The 21066-nt window shown below is 42.2% G+C and overlaps 1 protein-coding gene across 1 annotated transcript in view; it reads right to left on the minus strand.

Annotated features, from left to right (window-relative positions):
- Positions 1–21066, minus strand: part of ano7 (anoctamin 7) — a 56647-nt gene that overhangs the window by 20281 nt on the left and 15300 nt on the right. The window contains 14 exon segments of the mRNA XM_029673280.2: positions 5840–5894; positions 6018–6129; positions 6236–6338; positions 10266–10364; positions 10682–10819; positions 11008–11151; positions 12791–12887; positions 13128–13218; positions 14648–14816; positions 17133–17243; positions 17920–17977; positions 18392–18528; positions 18876–18983; positions 19521–19672. Of these exon segments, the coding sequence (XP_029529140.2) occupies positions 5840–5894; positions 6018–6129; positions 6236–6338; positions 10266–10364; positions 10682–10819; positions 11008–11151; positions 12791–12887; positions 13128–13218; positions 14648–14816; positions 17133–17243; positions 17920–17977; positions 18392–18528; positions 18876–18983; positions 19521–19672 (1574 nt within the window).

The following is a 21066-nucleotide window of genomic DNA, read 5'->3' on the forward strand; positions in this document are numbered from 1 at the left end:
AATGTATTGTAATGTTTTAAAAATGGTATAACTGCCTTAATTTTGCTGGACCCCAGGAAGAGTAGCTGCTTCCTTGGCAGCAGCTAATGGGGATCCATAATAAATACTTCTCCAGCGTGCCAGGGGCCATCGAAGATGAGCATTTGCCCACTGAAGACGGTTACGACGCCGAACTGCAGTCAGGTCAAGACCCTGGTGAGGACGACGAGCATGCAGATGAGTTTCCTTGAGACCGTTTCTGACAGTTTGTCCAGAAATTCTTCGGTTGTGCAAACCCACAGTTTCATCAGCTGTCCAGGTGGCTGGTCTCAGACAATCCTGCAGGTGAAGAAGCCGGATGTGGAGGTCCTGGGCTGGCGTATTTACACAGGGTTTGCAATTGTGATGCTGGTTGGACGTACTGCCAAATTCTCTAAAATGACGTTAGTGGTGGCTTATCTTAAAGAAATGAACATCACATTCTCTGCCAACAGCTCTGTCGGCCATTCCTGCAGTCAGTATGCCAATTGCATGCTCCCTTAAAACTTGAGACATCTATGGCATTGTGTTGTGTTGTGAATTTAGAGTGGCCTTTTATTTTCCCCAGCAGAAGTTGCACCTGTGTAATGATCATGCTGTTTAATCAGCTTCTTGATATGCCACACCTGTCAGATGGAAGATTATCTTGGCAAATAAGAAATGCCCACTAGCAAGGATGTAAACAAATTTGTGCCACAATTTGAGAGAAATAAGCTTTTGTGCAGACATGATATGCTTATGAAAAAATTCCTGGGGTCTTTTCTTTCAGCTTATGAAACATGGGAGAAACTTTTACATGTTGAGTTTATATTTTTGTTCAGTATATTTTGCACAGTTATTGAGGAATACATGTCTGAGCTGGACGTCCAGAGTAAGCAAATGGAGACGCTGCAGCGTATCCCGGATAGGTCCCCCTCTAAGACCTTTTCCTTTTCTACTCCACAGCCTGGATGTCGTGCCACTGCCTCTTCACCGTGTTGCCACTCTCTGACTGACAGGCCAGGGCTGCCCTGCAGTGACCCCACCTTAGTGAAGTCACCTCCCCCTTCCCATCTCACCCGCTCTTCCCAACCTACTCCGACCTCCCATCCTGGCACCCACTCCCCACCCCCCTTGGAGAATAAAAGAACAAGGCTGCTTTAGGAGGAGCCTGGCGATCCAGCTGTTGCTGAGCTACTATCTTTAAGCCTTTGTCTGGGAAAAATGTCTCCATAACTGTTATAGGGGTCTACCATCCTCCCTCGGCTAACCTTTGTCTACCATCCTCCCTCGGCTAACCTTTGTCTACCATCCTCCCTCGGCTAACCTTTGTCTACCATCCTCCCTCGGCTAACCTTAGACTTACCATCCTCCCTCGGCTAACCTTTGTCTACCATCCTCCCTCGGCTAACCTTTGTCTACCATTCTCCCTCGGCTAACCTTTGTCTACCATCCTCCCTCGGCTAACCTTTGTCTACCATCCTCCCTCTGCTAACCTTTGTCTACCATCCTTTCTCGACTAACCTTTGTCTACTGTCCTCCCTCGGCTAACCTTTGTTTACCGTCCTCCCTCTGCTAACCTTTGTCTACCATCCTCCCTCTGCTAACCTTTGTCTACCATCCTCCCTCTGCTAACCTTTGTCTACCATCCTCCCTCTGCTAACCTTTGTCTATCATCCTCCCTCGGCTAACCTTTGTCTACCAATCTCCTTCGGCTAACCTTTGTCTACCATGCTCCCTCGGCTAACCTTTGAGCACTCGAGGAGTTAACTACACTATATATATAAAAGGATGTGGACCCCCCTTCAAATGAGTGGATTCAGCCACAACCGTTGCTGACAGGTGTATAAAATCACACAGACATGCAATCTCCATAGACAAACATTCTCAGTAGTGGCACCATCATAGCATGCCACCTTTCCAACTACTCATTTTGTCAAATTTCAGCCCAGCTAGAGCTGCCCCGGTCAAATGTAAGTGCTGTTATGAAGGAAGTGGAGACAACTAGGAGTAACAACAGTTCAGCCGCAATGTGGTAGGCCACACAAGCTCACAGAACGGGACTGCCAAGTGCTGAAGCGCGTAGTGCGTAAGAATGGTTTTTCCTTGGTTGCAACACTCACTACCGAGTTCCAAACTTCCTCTGGAAGCAACGCCAGCACAAGTACTGTTCGTCAGGAGCTTCATGAAATGGGTTTCCATGGCTGAGCAGCCACACACAAGCCTAAGAACACAATGCGCAATGCCAACCGTTGCTGGAGTGGCGTAAAGCTCGCCGCCATTGGACTCAGGAGCAGTGGAAACGCGTTCTCTGGAGTGATGAATCACGCTTCACCAATGTAAAGTTTGGTGGAGGAGGAATAATGGTCTGGGGCTGTTATTCATGGTTTGGACTAGGCCCCTTAGTTCCAGTGAAGGGAAATTAACGCTTAACGCTGCAACATTCAATGACATTCTGGATGATTTTGTGCTTCCAACTTTGTGGCAACCGTTTGGGGAAGGCCCTTTCCTGTTTTAACATGACAATGCCCCCGTGCACAAAGTGAGGTCCATACAGAAGTGGTTTGTCGAGATCGGGTGGAAGAACTTGACTGGCCAACACAGGGCCCTGACCTCAACTCCATCGAACATCTTTGGAACGCCGACTGCGAGCCAGGCCTAATCGCCCAACATTCAGTGCCTGACGTCACTAATGCTTTTGGAAGCAAGTCCCTGCAGCAGTGTTCCAACATCTTGTTGAAAGCCTTCCCAGAAGAGTGGGCAGCAAAGGGGGGAATAACTCCATATTAATGCCCATGGTTTTGGAATGAGATGTTGATGACCAAGTGTCCACATACTTTTGGTCATGTTTTGTATCTATGTACTTAATCTACTAAATCAGAAGTGTTTATCCTGGGTGACCTAAATTATTATTTGATTAATTTCTTGAAGTGCATAAAGGTGTACCACAGGGGTCGATTTTGGAGCCTGTCCTCTTCACTATTTACAGTGCATTCGGAAAGTATTCAGACCCCTTGACTTTTTCCACATGTTGTTACATTACAGCCGTATTCTAAAATTGATTAAATCGTTAGTTTTTTTCTCAACAATCTAAACACAATACCCCATAATGACAAAGCAAAAACAGGTTCGTATAAATTTTTGCAAATGTATAAAAAAATGTACATGAGTACTCAAGACCTTTTACTCAGTACTTTGTTGACGCACCTTTGGCAGCGATTACAGCCGTGAGTCTTCTTGGGTATGACGCTACAAGCTTGGCACACCTGTATTTGGGGAGTTTCTCCCATTCTTCTCTGCAGATCCTCTCAAGCTCTGTCAGGTTGGATGGGGAGCGTCACTGCACAGCTATTCTCAGGTCTCTGCAGAAATGTTCGAACAGGTTCAAGTCCAAGCTCTGGCTGGGCCACTCAAGGACATTCAGAGACTCCCGGAGTTATTCCTGTGATGTCTTGGCTGTGTGCTTAGGGTCATTGTCCTGTTGGAAGGGAATGCTCCTTCGCCCCAGTCTGAGGTCTTGAGCGCTTTGAAGCAGGTTTTCATCAAGTATCTCTCTGTACTTTGCTCCATTCATCTTTCCCTCAATCCTGACTAGTCTCCCAGTCCCTGTCACTGAAAAATATCCCCACAGCATGATCCTGCCACCACCATGCTTCACCGTAGGGATGGTGCCAGGTTTCCTCCAGACGTCACGCTTGACATTCAAGCCTAATAGTTCAATCTTGGTTTCATCAGACCAGAAAATCTTGTTTCTCATGGTCAGAGTCCTTTAGGTGCCTTTTGGCAAACTCATGTGCCTTTTACTGAGGACTGGCTTCCGTCTTGCCACTCTGATTGGTGGAGTGCTGCAGAGATGGTTGTCCTTCTGGAAGGTTCTTCCATCTCCAAAGAGGAACTCTTGAGCTCTGTCAGAGTGACCATTGAGTTCTTGGTCACCTCTCTGACTAAGGCCAGCTACAGGAAGAGTCTTGGTGGTACCAAACTTCTTCCATTTTTAAGAATGATGGAGGCCAATGCTGCAGACATTTTTGTTGGTACCCTTCCCCAGATCTGTGCCGCGACACAATCCTGTCTCAGAGATCTTACGGACAATTCCTTCGACCTGATGGCTTGGGTTTTGCTCAGACATGCACTGTCAACTATGAGACCTTATATAGACAGGTGTGTCCCTTTCCAAATCATGTCCAATCAATTGAATTTACCACAGGTGGATTCCAATCGAGTTGTAGAAACATCTCAAGGATGGTCAATTGAAACAGGATGCATCTGAGCTCAATTTCAAATCTCATAGCAAATGGTCTGAATACTTATGTAAATAAGGTATTTCTATTTTTTATTTTTTATAAACAAGCAAAAATGTCTAAACCTGTTTTCGCTTCTTCATTATAGGGTAAAGTTAAATCTAGAATTGGCTTCCTATTTCGCAGCAAAGCATCCTTCACTCATGCTGCCAAACATACCCTTGTAAAACTGACCATCCTACCAATCCTCGACTTTGGCGATGTCATTTACAAAATAGCCTCCAATACCCTACTCAACAAATTGGATGCAGTCTATCACAGTGCAATCCGTTTTGTCACCAAAGCCCCATATACTACCCACCATTGCGACCTGTACGCTCTCGTTGGCTGGCCCTCGCTTCATACTCGTCGCCAAACCCACTGGCTCCATGTCATCTACAAGACCCTGCTAGGTAAAGTCCCCCCTTATCTCAGCTCGCTGGTCACCGTAGCATCTCCCACCTGTAGCACACGCTCCAGCAGGTATATCTCTCTAGTCACCCCCAAAACCAATTCTTTCTTTGGCCGCCTCTCCTTCCAGTTCTCTGCTGCCAATGACTGGAACAAACTACAAAAATCTCTGAAACTGGAAACACTTATCTCCCTCACTAGCTTTAAGCACCAACTTTCAGAGCATCTTACAGACTACTGCACCTGTACATAGCCCACCTATAATTTAGCCCAAACAACTACCTCTTTCCCAACTGTATTTAATTAATTAATTTATTTTGCTCCTTTGCACCCCAGTATTTTTATTTCTACTTTGCACATTTTTCCATTGCAAAACTACCATTCCAGTGTTTTACTTGCTATATTGTATTTACTTTGCCACCATGGCCTTTTTTGCCTTTACCTCCCTTCTCACCTCATTTGCTCACATTGTATATAGACTTGTTTATACTGTATTATTGACTGTATGTTTGTTTTACTCCATGTGTAACTCTGTGTCGTTGTATCTGTCGAACTGCTTTGCTTTATCTTGGCCAGGTCGCAATTGTAAATGAGAACTTGTTCTCAACTTGCCTACCTGGTTAAATAAAGGTGAAATAAAAATAAATAAATAAAAGTATAGTGTTTAGATTGAATAGGATAAAAAAATATACATTTTAGAAAAAGGCTGTAACGTAACAAAATGTGGAAAAAGAGAAGGGGTCTGAGTACTTTCCGAATGCACTGTATAGTCTTTAATGTGTATTTTATATTGTATTATACAGGTCGCATTTGGAAAAGAGACCTCTATGTCTCTATGCTTTCCCTGTCAAAATAAAGGTTAAATAAAAAATGTATGTTTTTGAAATTGCCACAACAAACATTATTTGATCAACATTAGTAGAAGGACATACTATAATGGTTATAGGATCATTTGGAGAAAAAAATCAAAATGTTTGTTTATGACACTTCTAGAATGTAGAAAACATTATAGATATGTCATGGGAACATCCCTGGGAATCTCTGACAAACGTTCAGGTAATGTTGTGACTAACGTTCTGGGACTCCAAGGCTAACTAGAAATTGTTTGCTGGGAAGTTAAGTACGTTTTAGAATGTAAGAACAACACTCACGTCCTCATTCCGTATTCCCAATAGCTTGTAGTAGTTGCCAGGGTAACCAACAAACCTGCAAAACATAGGAGTTTGCTGAGGATGAGACATATTTTCATTGTACTGTGAGGGTCTATAAATACAGGACCTTTCAATACATAAGGCTCATTTGTGCCTTGACGTTGTTTGATCTACTCACCGGCCTTTGAAAAAGGAAATGTAGACCGGGGAGGAGTAGAAGTTGACAAACTGGAAGATGAAGACCTTGAGAATAAACATGTCCTCATATTTGGTCTGTGTGCGGTGCATCTCTGTTGATATGACCAAGCAAAATATATGAGCAAACATTGGTAATTAAAACACATATTTATCTTTCATCTGAGCGACGATTGACAAGAGCCGGACTTGCTGACTCACCCCAACGCGTTAAGACCTGGGCAAGGTAGATGTAGACCCGGGAGAGCATGAGGATCACCAGAAGGTTCAGCACGGACCCTGTAAGACTGGCTATCCGACCAGCCTGCCGAGATAGGTATTCTAAAATGGGTTCAATTGTTTTTTTCCCCTAATCAATCTACACACAAGACACACAGTACACAAAATAATGACGAAGCAAAAAAAGTTTTAAATATGACATTTACATATGTATTCAGACCCCTTTACTCAGTACTTTGATGAAGTACCTTTGGCAGCGATTACAGCCTCGAGTTTTCTTGTGTATGACACAACAAGCTTGGCACAACTATATTTGGGGAGTTTCTCCCTTTCTTCTCTGCAGATCCTCTCAAGCTCTGTCAGGATGGGGAGCGTCGCTGCACAGCTATTTTCAGGTCACTCGAGATGTTCGATCGGGTTCAAGTCTGGGCTCTGACTGGGCCACTCAAGGACATTCAAAGACTTGTCCCAAAGCCACTCCTGCGTTGTCCTGGCTGTGTGCTTAGGATCATTATCTTGTTGGAAGGGGATGCTCCTTCGCCCCAGTCTGAGGTCTTGAGCACTCTGAAGCAGGTTTTCATCAAATATCTCTTTGTACTTTTCTCCGTTCATCTTTCCCTCAATTCTGACTAGACTCCCAGTCTCTGCCGCTGAAGAATATCACCACAGCATGCTGCTGCCACCACCACAATGCTCCACCGTAGGGATGGTGCCAGGTTTCCTCCAGATGTGACGCTTGGCATTCAGGCCAAATAGTTAAATCTTGGTTTCATCAGACCAGAGAATGTTGTTTCTCATGGTTTGAGAGTGTTCTGGTGCCTTTTGACAAACTCCAAGCGGGCTGTCATGTGCCTTTTACTGAACAGGTAACCAAATGGTTACCCGGATTATTTGCATTGTGTGCCCCCCCACCCCTCTTTTACACTGCTGCTACTCTCTGTTTATCTTATGTGCGTAATATCTTTAACTATACATTCATGTACATACTACCTCAATTGACCTGACCAACCAGTGCTCCCACACATTGTCTAACCGGGCTATCTGCATTGTGTCCCGCCACCCACTCTTTTTACGCTACTGCTACTCTCTGTTCATCATATATGCATAGTCACTTTAACTATACCTACATGCACATACTACCTGAATAAGCCTGACTAACTGGTGTCTGTATATAGCCTTGCTACTCTTATATTCAAATGTATTTTTACTGTTGTTTTATTTCTTCACACACACACATCTTTTTCGCACTATTGGTTAGAGCCTGTAAGTAAGTATTTCACTGTAAGGTACCTGTTGTATTCAGCGCACGTGACAAATACACTTTGATTTGATTTGAAGAACCTTCCAGAAGGACAACCATCTCTGCAGCACTCGGGGCCCATTTGGGGCCTTAATGGTAAAGTGACGAGACGGAAGCCACTCCTCAGGAGTTAGGATGGCTTGGGGGTAAAAACTGTTGAGAAGCCTTTTTGTCCCAGACTTGGCACTCCAGTACCACTTGCCATGCGGTAGTAGAGAGAACAGTCTATGACTGGGGTGGCTGGGGTCTTTGACAATTTTTAGGGCCTGGTGTGGAGGTCACCACAGAGAAACTCTAGCGCTCTGTCAGAGTGACCATCAGGTTCTTGGTCACCTCCCTGACCAAGGCTCTGCTCCCCCAATTGCTCAGTTTGGCCGTGATCAATGGAAACAAGCTTCACCTGAGCTCAATTGTGAGTCTCATAGCAAAGGGTCTGAATACTTATGCAAATAAGATATTTTAGTTTTTGTATAAGTTAGCTAACATTTTTTTTTAAATCTGTCATTATGAGGCTGTAATCGCTGCCAAAGGTGCTTCAACAAAGTACTGAGTAAAGGGTCTAAATAATTAGGTGAATGTGATATTTCAGTTGTTTTTTTTAATACATTTTCCAACATTTCTAAAAACCTGTGTTTTTCTTTGTCATTATGGGGTATTGTGTGTATTATGTGTATTGATGAGGGAAAAACAACATTTAATCAATTTTAGAATAAGGCTGTAACGTAACAAAATGTGGAAAAAGTCCAGTCAAAAGTCTGAATATCATTCAAAAGTTTGGTGTCACTTAGAAGAGCAAATTTGGTTGTCCATTAAAATAACATCAAATTGATCAGAAATACAGTGTGGACATTTGTTAATGGTGTAAATGACTATTGTATACATACATATATAATGACTATATATACAGTTGAAGTCATACACCTAGGTTGGAGTTACTAAAACTCGTTTTTTTCAACCTCTCCACAAGTGTCTTGTTAACAAACTATAGTTTTGGCAAGTCAGTTAGGAAATTTACTTTGTGCAAGACACAAGTAGTTTTTCCAACAACTGTTGACAGACAGATTACTTAACTTATAATTCACTGTATCACAATTCCAGTGGGTCAGAAGTTTACATACACTAAATTGACTGTGCCTTTAAACAGCTTGGAAAATTCCAGAAAATGATGTAATGGCTTTAAAAGCTTGTTGAACATACACATATTTGAAGTCGGAAGTTTACATACACCTTAGCCAAATACTTTTAAACTCAGTTTTTCACAATTCCTGACATTTAATCCTTGTAAAAATCCCTTAGGTCAGTTAGGATCACCAGTTTATTTTAAGAATGTGAAATGTCAGAATAATAGTAGCAAGAATGATTTATTTCAGCTTTTATTTCTTTCATCATGTGAATGTTCCCAGTGGGTCAGAAGTTTACATAGTACCAAATACTAATTTCCCAAGCTGTTTAAAGGCACAGTCAACTTTGTGTATGTAAACTTCTGACCCACTGAAATTGTGATACAGTGAATTATAAATGAAATAATCTGTCTGTAAACAAGTTTTTGAAAAATTACTTTTGTCATGCACTAGGTAGGCGTTTTTCAGATGGGACATTAAAAAAAGATCCCATGGCACTTATCGTAAGAGTAGGGGTGTTAATCCCAGTGTCCTGGCTAAAATCCCAATCTTGCTCTCATACCGCGGTTACCTAATCATCCACAGCTTACAATTGGCTCATTCATCCCCCTCTTCTCCCCTGTAACTATTCCCCAGGTCATTGCTGCAAATGAGAATGTGTTCTCAGTCAATTTACCTGGTAAAATAAGGGTAAAAATAGATATTTTTTTATCAAACTGGGTGAGTTTTCATCTTCAATCGCATGTTATAGCGTCACCATGTGGCCAATTGCCATGGCATTGCTTGAGAGGGTACGGCCCATGGGACTTTACCATCACGCCAAGTTGCACCCTCCTAGGCCTTACCATTTCACAAGAATTTGCATGTTATATTTCCTTGACTGAAGATGTGTAATCATAATGAATGGCAACAAATACAATAGGGTTTCACCCAGCTTCGCTGCTTGAACCCAAATAATCTAGAGTCAATTGCTGCGCCCCCATGGACATCGAATTAACATAATAAACAAATCCCCATTCCGATCTGTCTGTTTCAGCTAGAGACATGAGTTTTTGCATGGGCTGTATCTCAGTCCACTGCATCCGCCAATGTCGGCCGTCCACATCTGCTGTGGAAGGTGGCAGAGCTACAGTGCTGTTTGTCAGAGTAGAAGAAAATAGCTTTTTTTTCTCACCAAAATGTCTGTAGCGTCCGTAATGGTTTGGGCTACAAACTAATATGTTTTACTCAACGACCCCCACAAGTGTCACGGGACTCGTCTGATGGTTTCCCGGTACCGTGTGAATGGGGCATTTCCATGTCAAAGGTGTACGAATAATTCCATGGTGATTTAGATTATTATTTTTTGCTTCACTTCAAAGCATACTTAGTTTTGGTTTATTTTTGGACTATGTATGAATCTGTTATTCAGTGCGTTTGTATGGGCATACAGCAGTAAGGCCAAATTCATCTTTTTTTTTTCTCCAGTATGTTGTCTGAGAGAGCCAATAGTCTTTAGAACTTGTATGAATCATTGTCCTGTTAATGGTAGAAAAACAGTTTCTAAGAATGATGCAACCGTAGTGGGATTTAGGTCTAAAAAGGGACTCACAGAGAAGATCAAGAAGGCATTGTGAGATTTGTAAATGATGATGCTCAGAATCACCCGGTAAATGATGATCGCCACCACAAACATCAGCACTACAGATACCTGTGAGAGACAAAAATGCATCAAAGCTAAAGTTAGGGCTTTTCGGGGATTCTTGATTAATGTAATTCATTAGTCATTAATTCATGTCATCATAAGTTGACTTCCTATCTCACATGTTATCAGGGATGGGAAACTCCAATCCTGGAGGGCCAGTGTGTGCAGACATTTGTTTTAGCCCAAAACACCTTATTATACTAATCAAGTGCTTGCTAATTAGTTGCTAGTCACGTGTGCTAGTGCTGGGCTAGAACAGAAATGTGCACCCTTGTGCGACCCCCAAGGCCAGGATTAAAGAACCATGTCCTGCAGCACCTTACCATGATTAGGATGACCATGCCGCCGGTCAGGGTGCGGTTGAAGCGGCGTCGCTTTGGGAAGTAAGGCTCCTCTGCACCAGTCACAGGGTTCCGCAGGGTCATGGGCGCTGTGGCAGTGAACTCTGGCCTTGGGCGCTCCTGGGTCACAAAGGGTTAAACGGGAACAACATCCCAAATCTGTCATTCCTTATTGGTGCTTAAAGCTCCATGACAGAAAATCTGAAATTGTGCATCTTAGAAATAGTTTCACATACAAACTTTACATGCCTGAACTCGATTGGGCTTTCCAAAAATAATATAACCACTGTGATCATACTGTACTGTACCTCAGTTTCCTGAAACTCTGAACAGTCCCATCGGTGGGCCAGCACTGCACTGGTGCGCTTCCAGTATTCCAGGAAAGTGACAGCCCATAGAGCCATGAAAATACTGAAGAATACCGTTCCGCCATTGTCAAATAACAGCCCTACCTGTGAAGAGAGAATGGCCATACAGAATTTAGTAAAACAGCATGGGCAGTGCACAAAGCATTCAAACCTCTTGACTTCAATTCAATTGTTTTTAGTAGTTACTATCTTGTCTCATCACTACATCACCTGTACGGGCTCAGGAGAGATGAGGGTCGGAAGCCATGCGTCCTCTGAGACACAACCCAACCAAGCCGCACTGCTTATTAACACAGCACGCATCCAACCTGGAAACCAGCTGCACCAATGTGTCGGTGGAAACACTGTGCACCTTGCGACCTGGTCAGTGCGCGCTGCGCCCGGCCCGCCACAGGAGTCGCTAGTGCGCTATGAGACAAGGATATCCCTACCGGCCAAGCCCTCCCTAACCCGGACGACACTAGGCCAATTGTGCGTTGCCCCATGGGCCTCCCGGTCACGGCCGGCTGCGACAGAGCCTGGGCTCGAGCCCAGAGTCTCTGGTGGCACAGCTAGCACTGAGGTGCCTTAGACCACTGCGCCACCCAGGAGGCCCACTTAATTCTCATTTTTGTCAGCGATATACACAAAATAAAGTGGAAGAACAATTCTAACATTTATGAAAAATAAAACAGTAATATATCTTGATTCGATAAGTATTGAACCCCCTGAGTCAATACATGTTAGAATCACCTTTGGCAGCAATTACAGCTGTGAGCCTTTCTGGGTAAGTATCTAAGAGCTTTGCACCCCTGTAGGCCCCAGTTTTACTTCAGTGCCTTATTGCAAACAGGATGCATGTTTTGGAATATTTTTTATTTTGTACAGGCTTCCTTCTTTTCACTCTGTCATTTTAGGTTAGTATTGTGTAGTTACTGCAATGTTGTTGTTCCATCCTCTGTTTTCTCCTATCACAGCCATTAAACTCTGTAACTGTTTTAAAGTCATCATTGGCCTCATGGGGAAATCCCTGAGCGGTTTCATTCCTCTCTAGAAACTGAGTTAGAAAGGACACCTGTATCTTTGTCGTAACTGGGTGTATTGATACATCATTCATCATAATTCATAATTTCACCATGAACAAATGGATATTCAATGTCAATATACCAATAGGTGCCCTTCTTTGCAAGGCATTGGAAAACCTCCCTGGTCTTTGTGGTTGAATCTGTGTTTGAAATGCACTGCTCGACTGAGGGACCTTACTGAGGATTGTATGTGTGGGGTAGTCTTTCAAAAATCATGTTAACACTATTATTGCACACCGAATGAGCCAATGCAACTGCAATTATATGACATGTTAAGCTAATTTTTACTCTTGAACTTATTTAGGCTGGCCATAAAAAAAGGTGTTGAATACTTATTGACTCGAGATAAGTATTCAAGACATTTCAGCTTTTAATTTGTTATTAATTTCTAGAAACATATTGTGTGTAAGCCAGTGACAAAAATATCTCAATTTAATCCATTTTAAATTCAGGCTGTAACACAACAAAATGTAGAAAAACTCAAGGGGTGTGAATATTTTCTGAGGACACTGTACACTAAAACACATACAGTAAGTACAATTAATCATGCCATCACACATGCATGTGAACACACACACACACACACACCACACACACACACACACACACACACACACACACACACACACACACACACACACACACACACACACACACACCTTGAAGGTGGTACAGATGCTGGATAGGTTCCAGTAGGAGCAGATTTTGCACAGAGGACACATGACAAACTCATCCTTGCTCTCACAGATCTCCCGCCTATGGGACAGAGGATAGACATTCAGAGAATGACCTTTGGTGATACAGTTGGCGACAGTGAAACCCTGTTTGAACACACACCTGAGCAGAGTTAAACTATTAGCTCTTACACGTGTTTAGGTGTGGAAATAAACACCGAATGTTCACAACCCCGGTGGAACCCTCAACACGGATTATGGTGGGTGAGGCTTAAGAAGAGGAGTGACATGCTTGGTTGAAGTCGTCCTCTGTCATACTCACGCTGGCGCATCAGTGACCATCAGCCAGATGCCAAACAGAAAGACCAGTGTTCCAACCACAGCTGCTGGGAGCAGCCAGCCTGTGTAGAACCCTACATGGAGGTAAGAGAGAGAGAGAGAGTAAGCAAAAGAAGAGTCATTTCATTATGTCTTGTGATGTATATTATTTGATGTGATGTAAGTCTTGGGATGATATTCTTGCCAAGGAGCTTGTTCACTGTTGTGAAGCAAATTTGCAAATTTCTCTTTATGGGATATTTAAGCTTACTATTATATTCTAAGAAGCAGGTTGACGTTTATTGAGATGTGTCTTGTCCTGGTGGCAGAACTGAACGATATCCCCTAGGTGTGCAAAGTCAAAATTGGCTATATTGTAAAAATTCATCAAAAACAAAATTAGCTTTTTGGTGTTAGCGTTAGCGTTAGGCATTAAGTTTAGCAGTGTAATTAAGGTTAGGATTGACTACAGCATTACCCCAAAAATGGAGGAGGCAGGTGGCAGTGTGAGGAGGTAAGGAACTGGTCTGTCTGCCCAATATAAAAGATCAAAACTGGCAGATGAACAAAAATAGCATAAATAGGAATGTATATCAGTTTAATTTGAGGACCAGGATGTTGACAGCTGTGCCATACAGATGGCAAAATATCTGGGAAGAGATTTTTCATGTACCGATACCATGGCACATGATATATAAAACGACGCAAGATGTTGAATATTTGGACATACAATCATCGCAACTCTGCCGATTCTGTGGTGAGGATTCAGAATCAATATTATTTGTTCTGGTATTGCCCTCATGTAGCTTGTTTCTGGTCTCAGGTTCAGTAATGGCTGAAAAAGCAAAACATGAATCTAAAATTGACCCTAGAAATAGCATTGTTGGGAGATCTGGAGAGACCTGTTCAGTCAAATATTAAAATATTACTACTCTTTGTAAAAGTATTTATCTTCAACTCGCAATCTGTGGATTCTATTCGATTAGTTTGATTCAAATTGTATGCTATAAATCCACAGTGGCTGGCCAGCGGAACTGTGGGAAGATCTTGGATGGTTGGTGGCCTGGCGGTTGGGAGCTTGGGCCGGTGGCCGATAGGTTGCTGGTTCGGATCTCCATTTTGACTTGATGGGAGATCTGTCGACGTACCCATGGGCAGGGCATTTGACCCTGGTTGTTCCTGTGGGTTGCTCTGGATGGGAGTCTCTTAGATTACTGAATGTAATGTAAATGTTGAGCGGCTTCACTGCAGGTACGTTTCTATGTTTGTTTAAATGTATGTTTAAATTATTATTAAATGCATGTTTAAATCATTATTATTTTCATTAGGTTTAGAGTTAGGATTCAAATATGATTTTATGATTTTATGACTTTGTGGCTGTGCCTGCTAATGACCACTCTGCAGAGCTGCCTCCAGTACATGAGTCATCCCAATAAATGCTAACCTGCTTCTAAGACGAGTACTCCTCCAAAAGCCAGACTCTCCACTTCAAGCCAACAAAACACTGCCAGTGCCAATGCTTACCTAGCCAGGCAAAGTACAGTGCTATCTTCTCTCCATAGTACTCTCGGATGTGGTCCAGAGGCTGGTATTTCTTCCAGCTGGCCCAGCGAGCCCAATACTGGTGGAGGATCTGCCTCATGCTCAAGGACTGAGAGTCCACCGCCTCCCCCCCGGGCATCTCAAATGGACCCTGCAGGAACATCGTAGGACAGAGTCAGACGGTGGATAACTATTCAGGTTTTGGGCTTACGGTCAAAGGTACCATGCCCATTGTGGCTTGACATTCAGTGACATCACAACATTTATGTCCGGTTTATGACAATATTATGACATGAATTTCAAATACAGTGTTACCGAAGGATATTCATTGGATACAATTACAAGTTACAATTTATTTTCTACAGATATAATCAAAGGACAGATTTTGGTCATCAGAGCCCCCTCAAAAACATTAGGGTATGACTCCTCTGGTTACAGTCAAGATGAATGTTTGATTTAACATTACAGGGTAAGATTTATAAGATTAGTGAGATTTAGAGTTAGGTTTATCAGAAGATCCCTGGGTATGGGCGTACAGTAATGAAATCATACACACACACACACACACACACACACACACACACACACACACACACACACACACACACACACACACACACACACACACACACACACACACACACACACACACACACACACACACACACATACATACATACATACATACATACATACATACATACATACATACATACATTACACACCTTAGCCAAATACTTTTAAACTCAGTTTTTCACAATTCCTGACATTTAATCCTAGTAAACTTAGGTCAGTTAGGATCAACACTTTATTTTAAGAATGTGAAATGTCAGAATAATAGTAGCGAGAATGATTTATTTCAGCTTTTTGTTCTTTCATCACATTCCCAGTGGGTCAGACGTTTACATACACTCAATTAGTATTTGGTAGCATTGCCTAATTTTTGTTTTCAATTGGGTCAAACGTTTCGGGTAGCCTTCCACACATTTTCCACAATAAATTGGGTGAATTTTGGCCCATTCCTCCTGACAGAGCTGGTGTAACTGACTCAAGTTTGTAGGCCTCCTTGCTCGCACAAGCTTTGTCAGTTCTGCCCACAAATTTTCTATAGGATTGAGGTCTGGGCTTTGTGATGGCCACTCCAACAACTTGACTTTGTTGTCCTTAAGCCATTTTTCCACAACTTTGGAAGTATGCTTGGGGTCATTGTCCATTTGGAAGACCCATTTGCGACCAAGCTTTAACTTCCTGACTGATGTCTTGAGATGTTGCTTCAATATATTCACATAATTTTCGACCCTCATGATGCCATCTATTTTGTGAAGTGCACCAGTCCCTCCTGCAGCAAAGCACCTCCACAACATGATGCTGCCACCCATGTGCTTCACAGTTGGGATGGTGTTCTTTGGCTTGCAAGCCTCCCCCTTTTCCCTCCTAACATACCGATGGTCATTATGGCCAAACAGTTCTATTTTTGTTTCATCAGACCAGAGGACATTTCTCCAAAAAGTATGATCTTTGTCCCCATGTGCAATTGCAAACCGCAGTCTGCCTTTTTTTATCGCGGTTTTGGAGCAGTGGCTACTCCTTGCTGAGCGGCCTTTCAGGTTATGTCGATATAGGATTCGTTTTACTGTAGCTATAGATACTTTTGTACCTGTTTCCTCCAGCATCTTCACAAGGTCCTTTGCTGTTGTTCTGGGATTGATTCACACTTTTTGCACCAAAGTAAATTCATCTCTAGGAGACAGAACGTGTCTCCTTCCTGAGCAGTATGACGGCTGTGTGGTCCCATGGTGTTTATACTTGCGTACTATTATTTGTACAGATGAATCTGGTACCTTCAGGCATTTGGAAATTGCTCGCAAAGATGAACCAGACCTGTGGAGGTCTACAATTGATTTTCTGAGGTCTTGGCTGATTTATTTTGATTTTCTCATGTCAAGCAAAGATGCACTGAGTTTGAAAGTAGGCCTTGAAACGATTCCACAGGTACACCTCTAAATTACTCAAATGATGTCAATTAGCCTATCAGAAGATTCTAAAGCCATGACATCATTTTCTCGGGTTTTCTAAGCTTTTCAAAGGCACAGTCAACTTAGTGTAAGTAAACTTCTGATCCACTGGAATTGTGATACAGTGAATTATAAGTGAAATAATCTGTCTGTAAACAATTATTGGGAAAATGACTTGTGTCATGCACAAAGTAGATGTCCTAACGGACTTATCAAAACTATAGTTTGTTAACAAGAAATTTGTGGAGTGGTTGAAAAACTAGTTTTAATGACTCCAACCTAAGTGTATGTAAACTTTCGACTTCAACTGTACATACATACATACATACATACATACATACATACATACATACATACATACATACATACATACATACATACATACACATACATACATACATAACATACATTATATATACATAACATATGGTATGTCTATGGAGGACACTAACCTCATGCAGGGGGTATGCAGCAGAGAAGGCATTCTCGCTGAGCAGCCTTTCGATTCCCACCTCTCCTCTTTTTAATGCCCCATAAGGCGTCCGTGCTAAAATCTCATACAGCTAGGTCAGACAAAGGAATGTGTTGTACTGTCAAAGTGAGGAAGTCTATTATTCTACTACTGTAGTGTCAAAAATATCAGATGTGTTTATCACATGTTCATTATGACCTCTTCGTATGGTGGTTTTACAATCACATTTCCCTGCATTAATCTGCCAGACAGTCATCCAAATGGAGCCATGGTTGAGTGGTAACGCACCGGAGACCGGTGTTCTATCTCTGAGTCCACCCTTCCCACTGTTTCTTACACCTGCCATTATCCCCTTCTGATATGCATGCTGTCTCAATAAAGTGTAAAAAAACACCCCCAAATATATATTTTTAAATAGGAATAATGACCTTAAATAGGGACTGTTTAAACCTAGAAGGATCTGACTAGTAAATCAGGGTAGTGTTCACTGGGCACCAAATGGAAGAAAACGGACGGAAACAGGGAGGGACTAACAATAATTGTCAAATTTCGTTTTCAATTCCAAAATGCTTTGAGACGGTTTCCATTGCCTGCCTTAATGAACTCAACCCCGAGCTCAGATAGAGGGTTACCTGAAGAGTAGATAGGTCTACATTTGTGTGACAGAATCTGCACCGCTGTTTTTCCTTGAAATACCGTATTGGTGACGCTCTTAACTGCAAGATACTGATCCAATTTGAAGAATCAAGTTTAAATGGCAAACTCACTACTTGGTGTCTTTGGGTAGTCTTGAAGAACGTCTCCTTATTCTCACTGCCCAGAAACCTGTAGACACAGCCAGGTGGTCATACATAGTATGTACAGTATATGGCATAGTTTGAAGTTAAATATTGTATATACTTGTCTGTTGCCTAGATTCCACCTCTCTGTAGCAACACCTGACAGTCAAACACAACACTGTGTTTTTATTTACCATGTATTTGACACCATTTAAGCCTGAATATACACATCATGCCTTTTCACCTTCAGGGAAAACAGCTGAGGGAATAATACTTTATAGAAGGTGTTTTCCTTGTACAAAACCAGTTTTAAAACTGGACTAGTGTCTTGCTGGGAAAATCTACATGGGTCATATCGTTTAACTGTTTCAGGAAGATGTTTAGTTGTGGAAATGCAAAGAATTTAGTGTGGTTTGACTGACAGCAGCTGCTAAGCAAATCATTTAGGATTTGAACATACCTTTCCAGTTTGTTGGTGCGAAACTGGCAGGTGTAATAGTACGGGGGCATGCTGGGCACGTCTTGGCTCATGAGGTTTGGGCTTTTTATTTTCTCTAGCATCCTCTCTGACCAGTTGAAGTTTGGTGTGGTTACCATCTGAGGAATATGCAGCACCATGATCTACTTGTGTCTCATTTGATTAATTTTGTGAACATGTGAGATTAAGCACCCGAAAGCAGGAGTGACCAACCTTCCTCCTGGAGAGCTACTGGGTATAAAGGATATCCATAGTTCTCCAGAATAAGGGTTGAATAGTGAATTGAAATTCAGCTAATGAACTCAACATTTCTATGTGCATTTTTTCAATTGATTCATTTAATTTCAATTCACTTTGTGAATTGACTGAATTGAAAGCTGAATTGACCCTAATACCAAAGGTCTACATCTCTTGACATGTGACAGGAGAGTAGAAACATAAGAACTGAGTCAACTGACTAACTGACCTGCAGAGGGACCCGGAGACTGATCTCCTCAGCGTAGTAGCAAAGGACACTCCAGGGGGCGCTCAGGAGCACATAGGAGATTTTCTTCTTAGCTTGAAGAACTACCCGCTAGCGGAGAGGCAAACAGGAAAACATAAATCACTAACTATGCATGTTTATAAATTGGATACAGCAATGATTTATTTCCACTGATGCTGGACAATAAAACTATTATAATGTAATAAAAAATAAAAAAGTTTCACATTTCTTTACATTGTTGGCATAATACAATGATATGGTGTTATGCACCAATATTATATGTGGTAGCTTGTTGATTCAAGCACCCAGTAGAAAGGGCTAAGTAAATGACTTGGAAGACAAGCTCTATGGAAGCTGTGTAAATATTGATAATGTCTTTCTCTTTCCAGGTGAATCCTGGAGTGTGCAGCTCACATAGGAACCATGACTGGTATGGGAGCAGTTGTTTATCATGGGTGATGTGTCATTTATTGAGGCAGGAGTTTTTCCAGACTACATGACCTGATCAGGAATAACTCTGGGCCCTGGTTATAGGCTATAACTAGGGATCAGAGTTTTTCCTAGTCTGGGCACAAAACTCAGGGCTCTAGTAAATGTAAACGACCCTGTCCCTTAGCCCTCACTCACCATCTCCTGGTCGATGCCGGCTGCTTGAAGTCTGGACAGGAAGTCTTCCCTCCACTTCCTGTGTGAGTCTTGGGTGGCGTGACTTGACTTATCTTTCTCTAATGTGCCATCCTTCAACACAGCTAAACTCTCCTCCCAAACTAACACAAAGTCTGTGGGACCCAGGTGTGGTATTAACATGTGCAGATATATAAAATGTTTTTGTAATTACCAATAAGGCTTAGGCTCTGCTCAGCAAACTTATATTCTCCATGGGCTCTGCTCAGCATCTTTCTCTGAAGCACCATCCTTCAACACAGCCAAATTCTCCTTCTAAATTAAACACAAATTCTGTGGGACCCAGGTATATACTTCATATAAACATGTGCATACTGTACATATACCCCTTCATGCAGTGTACAATTAGCATTGCGATTACCAATAGGGCTTAGGCTCAGCTCAGCAAACATTCAATACATTTGTTGAAAGATTTTCAAGCAAGTATATTAATATTTTTCACACAAAAATATGCACATTCTACACAGTGGTGTGTTTACATCAAGCTGGCTTGTTGCGAATGCAAAGCTGTTCATAATGACGTAGTGCACATTTCCATCCCATATTTAACTCTGTTGATAGTTTTGCCACAAAAAGTATTGCAACAAACAGTAAATGTGGCCATTATGCTCTTTGCACATGTGCTCTATCCAACAGCTCGCATATACAGTCTAGAGGGTACATGATGATGTTATGGATAGGAGCGAGGTCATTTTTATTTGTCTATAAAAACGGCAGCACTGATCATCATCTCACCAGAATACAATATTCACAGGATATTAGCATCAAGCTCATCACTGTGTACTCTCACCACCATGTGAAGTTCTAAATAAATTATTATATCTGTAGCCTAATAAAACTGCATGCTTTTCCAAGTCTGGGTGGGTGGGTGTAGTGAGCACACAACATATTGTTATTCTGTCAACAACTGCATACAGTTGATGGTTATTCCATCAACAATTGTACCAAAACATTGTTTACACTGCCATTTGTCGTGTGATATAAAAAAATACTACAGTCACATGACTCAGGTGACAAAATAACAGTCCGTTGATATCAGCTGGTAGCATATTATTTTTTATAATTGCCACCTGTAATAGTCTGTTGTATAGTATCACACCCTGATCTGTTTCATCTGTCTGTGCTTGTCTCCACCCCCTTCCAGGTGTCGCCAATCTTCCCCATTATCCCCAGTGTATTTATCCCTGTGTTCTCGGTTTGTCTTTTGCCAGTCCGTTTTGTTTTGTGAAACCTACCAGCGGTTTCCCTTTGCGCCTGTCAGTTCTTGGTTTCCTGGGTTTTGACCATTCTGCCTACGCTGATCCTGCCTGCCGTTCTGTACCTTGCCACACCACACTGGATTATTGATCCTTGCTTGCCGTTCTGTACCTTGCCACACCACACTGGATTATTGACCCTTGCTTGCCGTTCTGTACCTTGCCACACCACACTGGATTATTGATCCTTGCTTGCCGTTCTGTACCTTGCCACACCACACTGGATTATTGAC

This window comes from Oncorhynchus nerka, linkage group LG11 (genome assembly GCF_034236695.1).
Source record: "Oncorhynchus nerka isolate Pitt River linkage group LG11, Oner_Uvic_2.0, whole genome shotgun sequence".
NCBI classification, from domain to species: domain Eukaryota; kingdom Metazoa; phylum Chordata; class Actinopteri; order Salmoniformes; family Salmonidae; genus Oncorhynchus; species Oncorhynchus nerka.